Source organism: Pagrus major, chromosome 20 (genome assembly GCF_040436345.1).
Source record: "Pagrus major chromosome 20, Pma_NU_1.0".
Taxonomy (NCBI): Eukaryota; Metazoa; Chordata; class Actinopteri; order Spariformes; family Sparidae; genus Pagrus; species Pagrus major.
In genome coordinates, this window is record NC_133234.1 from 26,289,104 (window position 1) to 26,307,115 (window position 18,012).

The following is an 18,012-nucleotide window of genomic DNA, read 5'->3' on the forward strand; positions in this document are numbered from 1 at the left end:
TGAAAGGTCAGAAACTTTTCTGTCATCGCTGACTCTGAACCAAAAGACTGAGCAGAAACTTAGCTTTTAGACCAGACACACCATCTGTGTCAGTGTGAGAACACATCTAGCAATCAACAAGAAAGCATCTGAACACACAGTGTCCAACTGCCAGGGTATTTAAGATGCAATATGTAAGAAGTTTAGATTAAAATGATCAGGGAAAAGACTCCCGCACACTGTCCACTTCACCTGCAATTAAGTTTAATGGCAGCAACGTTTCGGTACATGCAACAGGTTCAAACGTTGTCGTCATTGTCTTCTCCTATGCACCTGTTGAGCTTAGATTAAAACAATCAAAAATTAAATTAAATTATTAACAGAATGTAAAGAAACAACAGACAATTATGTACTGTTTTGCAGAGATATTCACTGAAATTAGCATTGCTAACTAGCTAGCCTCTAGCCACTTTGTACCTCAAGAGTTGATATTCTGATAACATCAACAGTCCTCTGATGCTAAGAGCTCCCAGTCCAGACACAGTCAACTGATAGGAGCACTAGCTGCACGGCTAGCTAAGCTAACGAGTGAATGACAGTTAGCAGCAGTTAGCAGTTACTCTGGTGATATTTGTAACAAAAACCCTGATCTCCCTTTAACCTCGATCAAATAGTTCTTGTTGTTTAAACATGAACCACAGAGGTGGCGGATCAGAAAACACCATATTGCTCGTCCACTTTTTAGGATTTAGTGGCATCTGGTGGTGACGTTGCAGACTGCAACCAACTGAACACCCCTCGTCTCACCCTCCCAAGGGTGCCACTAAAAATGTGAATGGTCCTTCTGGACTACTGTAGAAACATGGAGGACTCTGTGGAAGAGGCCCTCTGTACATTTAACAGCCTTGTGGCTAACGACACAACAATTCTTAGTTTCAGGTGATTATAATGATCTCAACCTGCTGCTGCTGTTCTGTGGTGACTGCTCACCTTTAATATCTACTGCAGGAAAAACTGAATGTGCTGTGTAATTCGATTAATTATGCCTTTAATTGGAGGAGGGGTGGACTGACTGTGGAGGAGACCTGGGGCTCGGTACTTTTGGATTGCAGATTAACGGCTGTTGTCAGTAATGGAGTACACAGTAAAAACAAATAGGTAAATGCTCAGCGGTCATCATAATGCAAACAACACACACGAGATGCCTGTTTGAAGACCTCATTCTCACACTGATTATTTCATCAGCCTGATAATATTTACCACAACATGAGCATCGCATTCATGTCAAAAAGATTAATGTCAGCTGAAAAATGAATAGATTTAATTTAGATGGCTTTTCTCCTCCCTTCTGCTGTGGTCATTGTGAGAAACAGTATCCCGTTGTAGTGGCAGCTGCTATCATACATCATAATGAAGACCAGCCTTTAATATAATAATAAACTTTAATATATGGAACGTGAAGAAACTGTCAGAAGCCTGATGCTTTCTTAGTTATGCTCATGCTACAGAGACGCCCTCATCCCGTATGCCTCAGAGGAGGTTTAATAGGCTGGTGACGGCGGCGGTGAAGCCACTCGCAGGCCTTTGATTGGCTTCATTTCCATAGAACCTTGGCAGGTCTGCAGGGGTGTGGGAGCAGAGCAGCGAGGGACGTTCAGGAGCGCTGCATTTGCATTTTTTATACGCCCCATGCATCAGCATCACATCCTGATCATGAGGAGAATCAGGGCTGTTAAATTATATATCGGCCTTGTTAGTATCAGACCTGTTGATGTAGTCGGCTCAGATGTTGAGAGGCAGAAGACGACATGCAGAGAGAAGCTGCATGTGTGTTGGAGACGTAGGAAATCATACAGGGCTGTGGAGAATAAATCATTCAGCATGTCATCAGTACATCCTCTGTTGTTCTCTTTGTATCATCATGAAGAAGAGTTTATTTTCTATCAAGTCTAATTGTGTTGTTATGTAGAGAGAGTTTGCAATAATATTACGTCTTCTTCTTAATTACATTTACAGACAGGAGACGTCCTCCACTCTACTGTGAGAACCAAAGAAGAAAACATATGAGATATAAAAAAAAGAGTTGGCAGATTAAAGGAAGTCAGTTTAGATTCAGGTCCAGTTCTCTCTTGTGTTTGTGCCGAGCCGTCACGGATGAGTTCAGGAGCCTCACAGTCTGAGGAGTGAAGCTGCTCTGCAGTCTGAGGAGTGAAGCCGCTCTGCAGTCTGAGGAGTGAAGCCGCTCTGCAGTCTGGTGGTACAGCAGCAGAAACTTCTACATCTGTTGTCAGATGGCAGCAGGGTGTCACCGATGCTCTGTAGATGGTACCAGTGATGTTCTGGTGGTTTAAATCACCTGCTGTAGAGCCTTCCTGTCCTGGGCCGTGATGAACCATGCCAGTTGATGCCACTGATGTAGACAGGTGTGCCTCCTTCTTTCCTAAAATCAACAACCAGCTCCTTGGTTTTGCTGATGTTGAGCAGTAGATTGTTCTCAGCAAGAGTGTTGATTTCCTCTCATCGTTGTTTATAATGCGTTCGATGATGGTGGTGTCGGGGAGGTGCACGCTTCACAAGTTCTCTCAGTGTCTGGGGTTGCAGTCATGGGTGTACAGTGTTAACAGAAGGGGTCCTGGGGGACTCCGGTGTTGAGCACTGGAGTGGAGGAGATGTGACTGCCAATCCGAACAGTCTGGGGTCTGTTTGAGTGTTACAACATCTTTGTTAATTAGTTAATTAGTCGAACACACAAAATTAAGACATCACCGTAGACTGGGGAAACATGTGATGGGCACTTTCTGATGTCAGAAAATTGGTTGTGGCTCCTCCAACCAGTCTTTCCTCTGGTTCTCGCTCAGGTTGGGATATATTTTCCTTTTTTTTTCAGTCTGAGTGTAAGAAAACAGAGCGAGAGAGAGCAGAGAGTGGGTTTGGAAATACAAACATCTGTTCAAGCAACCGCTGAGTCTTTGATCCTGACCAACACAAATCTTACTGATCTATTTTAAGCCCAGAACTTGGCTGAAAGCTGCAACGGACGACTTCACACAGTGAACCAGCTTCAGACTGTTCTGAACAAGAGAGAGCTGACAGAGAATGGAAACCTTTCAAAGGCTTAATTACCCAGAAATCAAATAAAATGACACAGCTAAATTAACGACTTGGTTCTCTTTGTGCGACGGAGGTGCAGGTCCTCATAGGTATAGTAAACACAGTGTGTGTGTGTGTGTGTGTGTGTGTGTGTGTGTGTGTGTGTGCGCCTCCATCTTTGTTCCCTGTTTCCTGTCCTCTTAGTTACCAGACTGTAAAAGGTTAGAGCAGGTGTGTGTGTGTTTCATGGATATTCAATTGAGAGAGAAACCACTCATCCACACACACACACACATGCACACACACACACACACACACATACAGCAGGAAGTGTGTGTTCCAAAGCTAAATGTCACACCTGTCACTGGTGATGTGGATGAAAAGGCTCAATTATCCGTCCTCACAAACACACCATCGTCTCTCTCTTTCCATCTTCCTCCTCTTCCACCTCGCTCTCTAATTTCTCCATTCTTCCTCTCAGTCTCTTCAGTGTGGGGTAATTAAAATGTCCTTTTCAGCAGTCTGCTGATAAATGAACTGAGCTGTCAGGGAAACGCCTCCCACTACATCACAGATTTTCCCTTTTCTGCATTTGATTTTGGCGTCACGGTTCAGGGAATCTGCTTCATTAGTGTTCGCGGTCGCTCTGTATGCTCAAACGGATGCGTAACAGCAAATGCGAGAGAACAGAACACACATCAAGGCAGTTCCACACTCCAGAGGACAGCAGAAAGAAGTCGGGTTTAAGCAAGCGAGGCAGACGTGTTGCTTTCAATTAAGTTGCAGTCGGATTTCCTCCTTAAATTAGGAGGGATTTCCTCAAGACCGCAGTTCTCTCTGTGGAAAAGAAAACATTCCAACTTCAATAAATTGCATGAGAAACAAGAAGACACATGTTGTTTCATGCAAATCTCTCCAGTCGATGGTACATCTTCTCTGAGACTTCATGGTCTTAATATAATTAACTGTGTGAACGCTTGGCGACTTTTCTTTGCATTGAGGTCAACAAGGGTGAATAATTATTTTGCGTGCAAAGAAAAAGTTCTTTATCAGGTGCTGACATCAACTCTGAGTCAAACCGAGCCGCGCTGATTTTCTTTTCCATCACCGGTTTTACTGCGCCGAGTTGAGCCGAGCCGCGCCAACAGTGGACCTGGTCCGGAGTAGGGCCAACCAGAGAAGGAGTTGTGACGTCTCGCGACTGCAGCCGACCCGTAACAAGCACCGGTCTGCCCCTAAAATCGATACTCGACTCACGTCTGTGCAGTAAACCTGAGAGAAAAAGGTTTTAAAAGTCAGCGTTCAGCTCTCAGTTCTTCTGTAGCTTCTAACTGAATCTCTTTTGTTTATCTCATCCTGTTTGTGCTTTCAAACATCTGCTGTGTTTTACTGTTTCATCGTGTTCACTGTCAGCTGGTTCAGGGGTCGTGTTTAGTGACTGCTGCTGAAAACACATTTCCTCTGCTGCTACTTCATAAAAAAAGCTTTTAAATTACTAAATAACAGGGGTCTTTCATTGTGAAGAAGTTACAGGAAATTAAACATGTTTGTAACTGAATTAGCGGAGCCACTTCGTTAACGGTTATCCTTCGATAGTACTATGAGGATCGAGACAAGTGCGTCATCGGTTTAAGACACACCTTCAAGCAGGTAGACCAGCTGTGGTGGGGAAGCAAAATCCCAGCCGCGCCGAGTCAAACCGGGTAGAGCCAGGCAGACACTGTGCAAAATAAACAACCTATACGTAGTCACATTACTATGAGCCAAATCATGACATCCTCTCCTATAACAGTGTCATAACAGACTGAGCCAGAGATATCGCCTTTTTGATTCCACTCATTCCTCTCTCATCAAAGCGTGGCGCCCAAATCACACAAAATGAAACTTCACCCCTGGTCGACCACAGATTCAGGTGTGTTATTCTGCTGTAGTGGCAGCTAATGTGTCCTGCAGCAGGTCAGCTCACTTCTTTCTGCCACACCAACAGATGTGTCGTCTTCAACCTGCGCTGACTCAAGTGACATCATTTGAGGACGTTCTCCCTCATTGAGATCAAAATCTCTTTTTCAAGAATGACAGTAAAAACAATACAAACGTAAAAAAGATGTCCGTCAGTCTTCACACAGCTAACTCTGGAGACACTGAAGAATCAATGTTGTTCACCTTTAATGTCTCCATAAATGAAACCTTGTTATTATCTTCATTCATTTTCAGTCAAAGCATTGCTTTGCCCTTTGTAAATGTCATCTAGTGATCTTCTTACATCTCTCCACTATCTGAACTCAAGATATCTATTTTTCTTACACATTTGTGAACCACAAAACAATAATAATAATAATAATAATAATAATAATAATAATAAGATTATATATTATATATTAAAGTTTTTTCTTGATTCAGTTTCCTTAAAGATTTGCAAAACTTAAATACTGTTTTGCCTTTTTGAGCTGTTTTAAAATCCAATTAGAATTTGCTCTTTATGACTTGCCGGGTTGAACAAAGGTTTAATTAAAAGAAATAAAATAAAGACATGAATAAGAGAGATCCTCGTGGACCCTGATGAAGACAGACGACCTGTCTCATGTTGTCTGTTCACGGGTGAATCGGCGTGCTCTTGGTTTTAAAGTATTTCAGGCAGGCAGATGATCCCACAGACACCATGGTGTCATCGACGTGTGAAATCTCTGTCAGGCCAGTGTTTTATCATGTCTGTTTTTTAATCAGAGCGTTTGTCTCATGAGCTAATGAGTACTTGCAGCCTGTAGGCTTCCTCCTGTAATGAATCCACACCCGTGGAAAAGGAAGCCGTGCAGTCACTAATCAATATTTACATGCACGGCCATGTTGAGAGGCACCGTGGGGGAACTTCAACCAAGAAGATGAAAAACACAACTGCTTCAGAGCAGAGCAGAGAATCATACCTTTAAGGTGGTATTTTAAAGTTTGTAGTCTCCACCATCAGGCAGAAAGAGGCCGTTGTTCATGGACTTAAATCATCCTTAGAAGCGGAGGATGCAGAGAGGACGTGAGACAAAGATACCTCATGAGGTAAATGGACAGGTGATGCTGGTGGTCTGAAAACAACAGGAAGTTAGTTAATGTAATTTGAGCTGGCTGCTCACCAACACAGTCAACATCCTCAGCACCAGCAGCAGCAGAGACACATGGAGATATTTTAAAACCCTCAGGACCATGCTGGTGTCATCCAGGTCACGGTACATCTAAGTGCTCAATGGAGGCAACTGGACCAAGACCAGTTGCCTCCATATAGCACTTAGAAATAACCCGTAATCAGTCAAGCCAAAGACACACAGACATGATAGAGTTTTAGGTTCAGTGTGACTTACCCACTTTATTCCGAGCCACCGTGATACCTTGTGCAAATCATGGGCTCTTCACTTCACCAGAACCAACGTTTTCCATGGTAATGGGACGCACATTTTGTCCAGTTTAAACTGTTTCAGAGGGCTGTTGGAAGGTTACAGTCAAGTTTGGGTTTAACTCAAGGTGAAGCAATGTGTTATGTCAGAGAAGTGTGTGTGTGTGTGTGTGTGTGTGTGTGTGTGTGTGTGTGTGTGTGTGTGTGTGTGTGTGTGTGTGTGTGTGTGTGTGTGTGTGTGTGTGTGTGTGTGTGTGTGTGTGTGTGTGTGTTTGAGGTCTTCTGCTCTGGTGATGAGTCACAGTGAGATAAGGAGGGCAGCCGAACAAGTGAAGGGAGGACAGGTAAAGGCGAGCAGACACAGCTGATTGGACAGGAGGAGGGAGGAGAGAGGATGAGGGAGTCTATATGTAGGAGAATGAGAAACATAAATCACCATAAACACATGATGAACTATGACAACTCTCCATATGCTTATCTCCTCTCCGGGTTTCCTGGTTTTTGCCTCCATCTTCAGCTGCTCTCCTGTTCTGACATGTTTTCATTTTCACTCTCTTCGCTCTTGTTTCACAGCAGTTGTTGGAGGTCGGACTGACGACCTCAAGAGAAATATCTGCCATGCACGCCAGAGGGAAACCATGAAAAATAAGCTAAATGTGGCCATTAATATGTAACAATCAATCATTATTTTGTTTCCTCTGACCCACCAACTACCTGCAATTAGCCACAACATTTTTTGCGACCTCGACCTGCTCGGCTTGCAGGTGATGACCCGCACAGCGAGCAGCGTGCCTGATGATAATAACTGAGTTTAACTTTGGATAATTTGTTGTTGGTTTGCAGAGTTTGTTTATGAATCATTCGTTTTAATACCTGCAACCAACAACCAGTCATCCACTACACAATTTCAGCACGTATCCTGTCTGTATGAAGGTAAAGTGGTCCTGATAAAGAAGCTCAGATAGCGCCCGCTTTATATTTTACTCATGCTGTTCACATGATGTAGATGCAAAGATACAGAGAGGACAGAAAAACAAATTAAAGCTAAAAACAGATCAAAGTATGGAAAGTTTTACAAAAATAAAAGAACTTTTTCCCCATTCAAGACTCCCTTTAGAAATGTGAGTCTTTTACCTTCCACGTCATAATACTGTTAACGTTTGTTCAAGCTGAGCCACTGATGACAGTGACACTTAATTTCCTCGCTGTGTATTTCTCCGGCCTTTTTAAAAACACTGCCTCAAGGTGAACCGTCACAAAAAGAGCTTTTTTAAAAGCAACTAAACAAACCAGAATACTTTCACTGTACACTGACCTTCAATTTACCTTTGCAATTGCTGCAATTTTGTGTTCCCTTCCAGGCAATGTAAAAATAAAACATGTGAGCGGGGCTGAAAATGCAGGGGATACTTTGGATAGTAAAGGCTAATTTCCCCCCTCTAATATTACTGCATTGACATTTTCTGAACTTCCACTGGTAGTTATGGGTCCTGCAGAGCCTCCTCGCGCTCATAAAGCAAAGTGACGTTCCAGATCAGAAAAGGAAATGGCAGCCAGGTGAAAGAAAAGATACCCAGAAGGAAGTACCTGGCTTCCACTTTGAGTCCGAGTTTAAACATTTAGCAGAGAGCTTTATTCAGTGCACTTACGGTGAGTGCGACTGCTGCGGTAACAGAGGCAGGACAGTGACCCGATGTCCTCTGGAGCGCTGTGAGGAATCTAAGACACTCAGGAACATGAAGGTACAAGAAATATTCAGCAAACTACTTCACTAATTTTTTTTAGTTTTAAAGGTTAAAGGCCGAAACTTTACACTTCAGGGTGTTGGCCTGGAGTTTGTCAGACTCAGCTGGAAAAATCCTGACATTACCAGATAAAATTTACACAGAAAAATACATAACTCACCTCTGAATTTTTCATATAAGAATATTGGCAAATATGAGAGATGTTTGCTGCACAGCTACACAGTGCAAATGTTAGGAATCACTGGCAAACTGGCCTCTGAATATTTGCACTCTAGCCTGAGAAGCGGCACGCACATATTTCCATGTCGTGTGAATCTAAATTAAATCTGAGACATTTTCTGTGGCCAGCGGTCTACCTGCCAATTTCGACCGACTGCAGAGGAGAGATTGGTGTGGCTCTGATGGATGGAGATAAGTGCTGTCCCCCACAGTGCCTTGCTCAAAGTGGCTCTGGAAAAATTGATGGGAAACTGTGGCTGGCGAGGAGCTCGGCAAATTGCTTTCAAGTCCTTCCACTTGTGTTGTTCCAGTGCTTGAGCTCGAGAAAAGGAGGGATTATTTTTTCTCCAGCAGAGTTCTCGAGGGGAGTGATGACAGACACACTGAGAGCAGGATGGATGGATACACAACGACAGCAGTAGATGGTGGTAGATTGGAGATACATGCAAATTTTGGTCATGTGATTGAAGACAGCTGTGCAGGGATGCATTATTGAATACTAATCCTGCTGATAATAATGTAGGTAAATGTATTGGCTGGATGTTGCATGTTGAGCAGGAATAAGAGATGGTATGGCAGCCATGAGGAAACAGAAGCGGTTGTTTTAGGTATTCTTGATAATATCTAAAAGTTTGTAATTTCCTGGAAAACAATTCAAATGATAATTATAAAAGCTGACTCATCCTGCAGTGGGGGACTAATTATGTGTCTTATAAGATCTTTCTTAATTTTTATGATGCTGCCATGAATGTATAAAAAGAAGTGTTTCTGGGGACTGCGCCTCACAGATTACTTTACAAAAACACAACATTATAATTTGTGGAGGAAGTATTTTCTTGTTTTCCCTCTGATGTCCTCCGGCTGCTCTGCCTCAGCTCTGGACCGATAGCTTTACATGTTGCTTAAGTAGCTGCTAACGGCTGCTAATCAGCAGCATTTCCAATGACCACCTCCAGACCTGGGCAGTATGCAGCCTCCGAGAGCGATGGAGGCCAGCGACAGTACAAGGAATATTTAAAGAGCTGCTAAATGTAGCTGCTGTTATGTAGCTTAGGTAGCTGTGTAGCTACGTTTGTGGCCTGGTTTGTGGACTAATCCCAGCAACAAAACCACCTCGGTGCTGTGTTCTCTGTCGTCAAACTGGCCTCCATCTTCTCAGAGGCTGTGTTGTTCCGCCCCAGTCCAGGCAGAGTCGGTGTAAAGCATATTCACCACTATTGGCTGCAATAAACACCTGATCAGTATCTGCAACAAGTCCCTTCATAGTTGCCTCGTCTTCCAGGAAGCACGTAACTACGCCAAAGCAAGGAGCACTCCGCTAAGCGTTTCTTGGGAACTTAAAGAAATATTGCACCTGTTCTGGGTACTTAATCTCAGTTAATTATTTATTAGTTGTCACATCACCTGATCAGCCTGTGACATTTAAACTGCACTGCAAGTGCAATGCAATGCATAGATGTAATACAGACGCCTGTTTAACACGAGGTAAGGGACATTACACAGAGATATCATTCAGAAGTATAAACTAATGTAAAAAACAGTTAAGTAGCCGAGAGAAAGACAGCACAGTAACTTTATTACTTAGATTTTATGTTGCACCTATTACAGCCTGTTGAGGCCACTATAAAGACTGACTGTTTTCCAGGAGGTTAAATATTTATTTCTATAAATTTTAAATTCAGTCTTACAAATTGGATTGGAGAGCCTGCAGTACTGTAGGTAAGAGTAGCAAGGGATTCAGTTTTTTTTACATACAGGTGCAGGAGATAACTGTGGATGGACAGAGGAAGCAGAAAAACCTGCGGCAAACAAAGTGCAATGATGCATAAAGGCTCCACAGTGCGACCAGAATGTTAAACAGCCTTTAACACATTATAGATTCTGATTTATCGACGTTGCTTCACTTGTAATTTCGCTCACATTTTCCAGAAGACGGACATAAAGATTGATAGGTAGACAAATGATGTGTGGACAGCTGTTTGGATGAGCTGATGAACAGAATCAGTAATTAAAAACATGCACAGAGAGATGGATAAACTAATGCCGCCCGCAGAGCTTCGCCTTGAGTGCTGCCTTTGAAATCAGTGGGGAACTGCAAATTGCAGAATCTCTGAATTTCAAATTTCAGAACATGGTTACCCAATTGTTCCACTAGAGACGGTGACTGTGCTTTCTCCTCTTATTTACCGGAGAGGAGGAAGAGGGAACGACTGACAGACAGATGGATTGTTGGAAAATGTAATGGGGAACAGAAACAACGACAAGAGGAAGAGTGAATGTGAGAGATTGGGATGGCGAGATGAAACAACTCGAGTAAAAACTGAGTGTACGAGTAGAGAGTGGCAGTCAGGACTCGGTACAAGCCAGCTGTCAGTGCTAATAGACAAGAGAAGGAGGGAGGGGGAGGGAGAGCAGGAATAAGGGAAGAGATGTTCAGGCCAAACAACCTGTCACCAGCTATAACGGAGCATAACGCAACACAGCTGCCTTGTCTGGATGTCAGAAAAAGAAACTTCTCTGGCAGTTTGGAGACGAGACTGCGAGCAATCTAAATGATCCTCTCGGATGGATAGATGCTGTCTGGTTCATTGACACGGCCAGAGAATAGAGATGATCGTCTCAGTCAGTTCTGCTGAGGACGAGTCAGCTCCAGTGGTGGTTTTCAGCATCACCGCTTCTGTGTTTCTGCCCGGCTCTTTGTTGTTTGAATATACGTTGAAATATTTGCCCACAGAAAGCAACAAAGACTCTTGAATCAAGAGTGAAGGCATGCGTCAGCTCAGTCAGCTTCTTTGTGACTGAAAAATCTGCTGCTAGTCTGACAGTTGTCATTAGCAAGGACGGTTGTAACCTTGTTGGAAGCAAAACAGTTCTGTCAGATATTCTTTGTGAAAACATGAAGATGTGTCACAAGAGCTGTTGCAACAAATGCATTAAAGGAAAATACAGCTTTTTACCACTTGGTACAACTGGTTCTGTCGGTTATGTTCTCACAATTGCTGAGATCTCAGAGCAAAGAGTCACACAATCCAAGATCTCAACAATTATTTTGGTGAGCACAATGTTTTTAGAGCAGATAGGACCAATGACCAGTGCTCCACTTTGTAAGAAAGATTTCTGAGTCTTATTCCCAATTCTTCACTGACGCTGTAGGATGACGGATGACATGATCTACAATCCCAGTTCGTCAGTACTTAACGAGTTAGGAATGGGATTGTTGTTGTGTTTTCTGTCATATGTTTGCCAATATTTGCATTTGTCATGGATTTCTAAACCAGATGTTGCATCACAGTGTGAACATGTCTCTGCAGCAGAAAGGACATCCATAGTAATAACATTAATAATATATTTGATTTCTTCTGTCCTGCATCTCCACCTTCCAGCACTCTTCTTAGTATGTCTCTCACGTAACGATATGATACTTAACTCTTTCTCCACTATTCTTTTCCCATTTATCCAGATATTCGTGGCCTGCAGGGTTTTCTGGACCAGACGTCCCGTCAGGGCGTGGATGTGGCCTTGCAGAGAGTGGACAGGAACATCAGTAAAGTCTTCACCAACCTCTTCACCACCATGAGGACTGAGGAGCTCAACCGCTACAGAGACACACTACGCAGAGCCATCCTGCTGCTGAGCCCTCACGGAGCAAATACGTTCATCCAGCAGGTCGGTCTTCATTCTGTTTATCTGCTAAAGCTTCCTGTTTACATGGAGGGAACGTGTCTGCACGTGTGTGCAGGGGAAAAAAGCATACATTAAATGTTTGCTGCAGAAAGAACAAGCTACATGTTTGTATGGATTATAGTTGTGTGTATAAAAACTGTGTTTCTCGAGAGAGAATGATCTTATATGTGTATATATGGAGAGAAAAGGTGTAGAACATGTGGCCAGGAACAAATGTATGTATGTGTTTTAGCATGCAGAAATGAGTGTAGCACATGTTTGCAGGAATAATAATTGGTTCATACTGTGTACAAGGGATTGATGCATGTACACATATAAGGATATTATGCTAATTAATGTGTTTACTGAATAATGCATGTAGGGATCAAATTTGAATAAGTACATGTGTTTTAAGGGACTGAATAATAGCCTTAATATGAATCCCTGCATGCACATGACAGTCTGCAAATTAATTGTACATATGCATTCATGCAATGTGTGCAGAACTGGAAGAACATTATTCTGACTAATGAGTTCACACATTGTTCCGAGGTGTTTAGACTTCGTGCTAACCAGTTACACCAGGTAAATACCTTAAATTAGCTACTTTTGTTTTGGTGACGTATTTGTAGCATTACATTCAAGTGGTAACAGATACGTACTCTTTTGTCAGAATCTGTTAAACATCTGGCAGCAGCATTTTTTAATTAACTAGTCCGGAAAGGTTGTGATTTGAGTTCACTAGAAACAGGGTGTGATGAATGCATGAATGACAATTTCTAGGTTCTTGGGAGACAGTTAGAATGGATCTTATGTCAAGATTCCTGCTGCTAGAGGTGATACTGGTGGTGAATCAACCAATTTGTGCTGAGATGGGATTATGTCAGCTCAGATTTGTCTGGAATCGGTTGAAGGAAATTGTTCGACAGCCAGATTTGGACCTGATTTCAGCATGGCCTGAGTGAGATAAACTGGCTCTCACTGGTAGGATCAAAAGAGAAATAAAGCTGCGTGTCATCTGCGTAAAAAATGAAAACTGATGTTGTGTCTGAGGATTATGAAAAAGATTTGCATTTTGAATTAACCGAAGTCTGGAAGTGTCGTGTCTGCTTAAGCATGACTAGAGTGAGCTGCAGGAGTCTAGACAGGATGTGATGAATGCATGAACGACAGTTCCTAGGTTCTTGGAAGACGGAAAGAACTGGATCCTTGAGATTTTGCATAACTACGCCTAAACATGACTGGACAGTAGATTAATCTTTAAAGAGGTCACTAAGATAAAAGGAGGGGTCCAGTGACTGACCCCTGAGGTACACCACAACACAAAGGTTCTGAGGAAGATTTGCAATCACTAATAACCAACCTTTTTTTTTGGGACGCTCAATTAAAATCCTGAGCTACTGTATCAAAGGCAGCAGTGAGATCTTAATCTTAATATCATAATTATGGTTTAAACTGAACGTAGCAATGGAGAAGAAGAAGTGAGTGTGTAAAGACAATGGTCGGCTGTATGAAGGGAGTAAGTGAGTGTGTACACAGGGAAGTTGATTGATTGGCTGAAGATTTATTCAGAGTGTGAAAAGAGAACAAGTGAGTGTGTGTTGGGCCAAACACTGAGTGTGTAACAGAGACAAATGAGCGTGTGAAAAGATCAAGTGAGTTTATGAAAAATCTGTTGCTGTGTTTGTTCAGACTTTCTGTCCATCCACCGAACACAAACTGGATCAGTGATCATTTGTAAGGCTGTGGTGTGTGTGTGTGTGTGTGTGTGTGTGCGTGCGTGCGTGAGTGAGTGAGTGAGTGTGTGCACCCAGGTGTAAGTGGCCACCTGGAGTGACAGATGGAGCTGGTTGGTCCACACACACACACACACACACAGTACAGAAGCTTGTCCAAGTGGATGCCGAGTTTTTGCTCAATATTTATTACCTGTTTCATTTTTCACCACGACTCCTGTCCATCGATCACCCTGATGAATGTGTGAGTTCACGTGTTTCACTGAATGCGTTTAGTTATTTACAGCTTCTGTGTGTCCCAGATAAACAAGAAGATACTCTTGTAGTAACATAGGGCTTGAGAAATATGTGTGAGCAATTGTTACTGTACATCACAGGTTGCTTTACAACAATAACACACTTTAGTGTCTTCTGGGTTTTAGAGCCTTTAAACCTGGTAAAGTGCACCGTGGGTAGTTCAAGGTTGCACAGAAATATGAGCATTTGCAACAAAAAAAAGTTCTAATACTCAAAATCTGGTCCGCCACTGAGAGAACACAAAATGGTTGACATTGATCATCAATACTTTTGAACCTCCTTGCATGAATTATAATCTTTTTTTTTGGAAAGCAAGGTTTATAGGGAACCAATCAATATGTGGATGGTGTCATTTTCTACAGTAGGACATCGATATTAACTTCAGAATGATAAGTTGAAGCAAATAAAAAATAAAAAAAGTCTTTCATTGCTGGTTTCAAAGGAATTAATTAAGAAGAAGCAAAATTTAAGATCAGCTGATGCCACATTTTACAAATTAGTGTCAACCTGCAGAGCATCAAATAAAAATTACTGCCAGTGTGTTTTGTTATCATGACTGTGTGTGTGCGTGCGTGCGTGCGTGTGTGTAAGAGAGAGGGAAGAAGATTTCCCTCCATGACGACAGCAGCAGACAAAAAGCTTCATGTGCACAGGGACTCATTCCTGGCTAGTTGTGTGTGTGTGCGCGTGTGTGTGTGTATGAGAGAGGTCAGAGATCGCCTGGCACAGCGGATTTGAGTCACACACACTAACACAAGGCATCAAAATAATTTATAAGATGCACACACACACACACACACACTCTGCCTGCCTCATCCATCCCAGAGTACCTTCTAACAAAATCTCTACCTGCCAGGAGAGTGTGTGTGTCTCTGTGTGTGTGTGCATGTGTGTGTTTCTGGCTTCTCCTTTCTGTTCAGACTGCCTGTCAAGCTGCGTTGCCATGACAGCAGGTTAAGTATTAATGTCTCTCTCTCTCTCTCTCTCTCCCTCTCGCTCTTCATCACACTTCCAAGAACAGACTCAGTTGTTCCTATATCTTAATTACCACACACACACACACACACACACACACGCACGCACACACACACACGTACAGAGGTGTGCAAATGTTTACACATGTTCCAGCAAACTGTCATGTGTCCTCACAACACACATGCAACAGCTGAAAGGAAGGCATGATGTGTACGAAGCTCTGTTTTTCTGTTTTGTTCTGTTTATACACACTCAGCTTAAAGTTAAAGGTCACTTCTCTGTTTTTGTAAAAAAAAGCTTGATAAGAATAGATTCATAACAAAAATGAAATAAAGTTAATGAAGTTCATTTGCCAGCCGGCAGTTATCAGTAAGAAACAGAAGAAGAAAAAGAGTAAACACACATCGGTTATAATTACAAATTGTATCAGAGATTTCAGACATTTCTGCCTCCAGCTACAGTCTCCACGTTTCATTTAATTTGTGCATCTTCTTCCTTTTCTCAGGTGTCTCACATGCTGTAGTTGTTAATCATTAAACTTCATTAAGTCTTGCAGTAACAGATGGTGCACTTGCAGCCTGGATGGTCAGAAAGATGGTACACAGCTTGTCAATCAGCACATTTACAACATCTCATTTTATCTTCAACAACACCTGCAGTTTTCTACAGGCATGCATATTTCAGTAATCTATGGCAGTAATCACAGGGCGGAAGTCATTCTGTGTTATTTCTGCCACGTTAACAGTCTCCTCTGTGATTCTCTCAGCGGTCAGTCGCTGTTTTGTCTTTTCAAAAAGACAGCAGGTGGTTGAGTGTTCAACAGCTTCCTGTACATTAACCTGTGTGTGGTGAGGTGAATGAGTCACCACAGGTACAGCAGTAGACTTGGTCATAAATCAAAGAATAGGATGAACTTGAAATGTGCCTTGATGATGGCGCTGCATGAAATGTTCAGGTTATTGCAGTTCGTCCACCGGGGACCATAAACATCTGCATCAAATTTCATGTCAGTCCATCCAACAGTTGTTAAAATACATCAGGGGTGAATCATACTTGATCAATCCTGCTGTCGTGATACGTTACGATACGATACGATACGGTACGATACAGTAATATGATACGTTAAGGTACAATACGATAAGGTACGATACGGTATGATACAATAAGATGATATGTAAGGTACAATACTATACGATAAGTTACGATACGATAATACGATAACATACGATACTGTAGAACCTCAGAAATCCCAGAAAGCAATTCTTGTGCCAGAAATCGCTCAAAATTACAGCAACATAAGAATAAAGAATGAAAACACAGAGTAACAATAAGAAAAGTGTATTTTTTGTATTGAGGTGTGAGTGTGCATCTATTTTCCTTCATATTTGTACTTGTTTGTGTGTGTGTATGTGTGCTTGCTCGTCTCAGGTGTCTCAGTCTAATAGTGTTAATGTGTGACTGCACTCGTCTTTAAAAGAGTGGGAGGCTTTGGCACGGAAACAAATGGCCTCTATTTGTGTGTGTGTGTGTGTGTTGACGCTGAGACATTCATTAGCACCCGGACATGACGGCGTAGGAGGGTGACACCGAGCTGAATGGAAGTTGCACTCTTCAATAATGTCATGGAAACGTGTTAAAAGCTTTGGCAAGTTTTTACCGGCGCACTCAAACACACACACACACACACACGCACACACACACACACACACACACAGTCATGATAACAAAACACTGGCTGGATGAATCTTGTTGCCAGGACTTATTGTTACTTCCTGTTGCATCTTTTTTTTGTTCATCCTGTTCACAGGCGGTGGAGGAACCGGCTCATCTCTCAGACTGTGCTGTTAGTTTCACAGCGATTTCTGGTCTACTGGTGAAAAACTCAGGAGTAGTCTGTTAACATTGATCCTAATATTCTGATTATAATCTGTTTAAAAGCCCAAACAGAATAAAAATGCTCCATATAAACACCTCAATCAGAATACAGAATATAAAATTGAATTTCCATCAGTTGCAGAGGGTCAGTTAAAACCTTTTCATAAACCAGTCACAATAAAAACTGTCCCATGTAAACAATATAAACCTGATTACTAAAGCTGTAGTAGTTTAATTTACACAGATCACATCAAAATGTGTAACAGCTACGTTGAGTCACAGTGCAAAATGTAGTAGTTTCACAATAATGGCTCTAAAATTGCAAGATGCTACATTTTATTCTGCCTGTTTTTTTTTTTTTATCGTCCTGCATCAAGTTTCAGTCTGTGAAACAAATAAAACATGGTGGACATTTCTGTGAGTAACAGCTGTTTATACAACATTAATACTGTACGTATTAATAACAACAGTGAGCAACAACGTCAGTCGACTGTTCTGTCGACTGTAAACAAACAGAAATGGTGCAAAGGAATAAAAATGTCCTGAGTTAAAGTGGATCACTTCATATACATGCAGTGGGAGGTTGTGTGCAGTACGTACATGTGTACACATCTATTTACAGTAGAGCTGCAGGCTGTGTAGATGAATCCATCAGTGGATCAGAGACTGTTCCTGTGCAGGGGAGCAGGTTTACAGTGGGTGTCTTTGTTGGATGAGGAGCTGCAGATAACTGGAGCTTTTCTTGACTTGATTCATGTTTGTCTTCAGTCTCTAGTTTACAATAACTAGATTAATGTCAAAGCTTTTAAATCTAAGGCTTAACATATTCCCTCTCCTTGTTTCTGTCCCTGGTTGTTATTTTCAGTCTGTGTAATTGTTGTTACAGTCAGTTTGTCTGTTTGTTTTATTCTTAGTTTCCATGCCTGTATGCTTCGTTATTTTTATCTATTTTAATCAAGATCATAAACAAGCACATTCATGCTACATCGGGTCAACATCACGTATACGTTGGTTGTTGCGACGCGTTAAGAGTTGATCTGCTATTAAGTCCTCA

At 42.1% G+C, this 18,012-nt stretch overlaps 1 protein-coding gene across 1 annotated transcript in view; it reads left to right on the forward strand.

Moving 5' to 3' along the window:
* Positions 1–18,012, forward strand: part of grid1b (glutamate receptor, ionotropic, delta 1b) — a 455,566-nt gene that overhangs the window by 299,769 nt on the left and 137,785 nt on the right. The window contains exon 4 of the mRNA XM_073489190.1: positions 11,873–12,078. Coding sequence (XP_073345291.1) covers positions 11,873–12,078 — 206 coding nt within the window. The remainder of the gene's footprint in view (positions 1–11,872; positions 12,079–18,012) is intronic.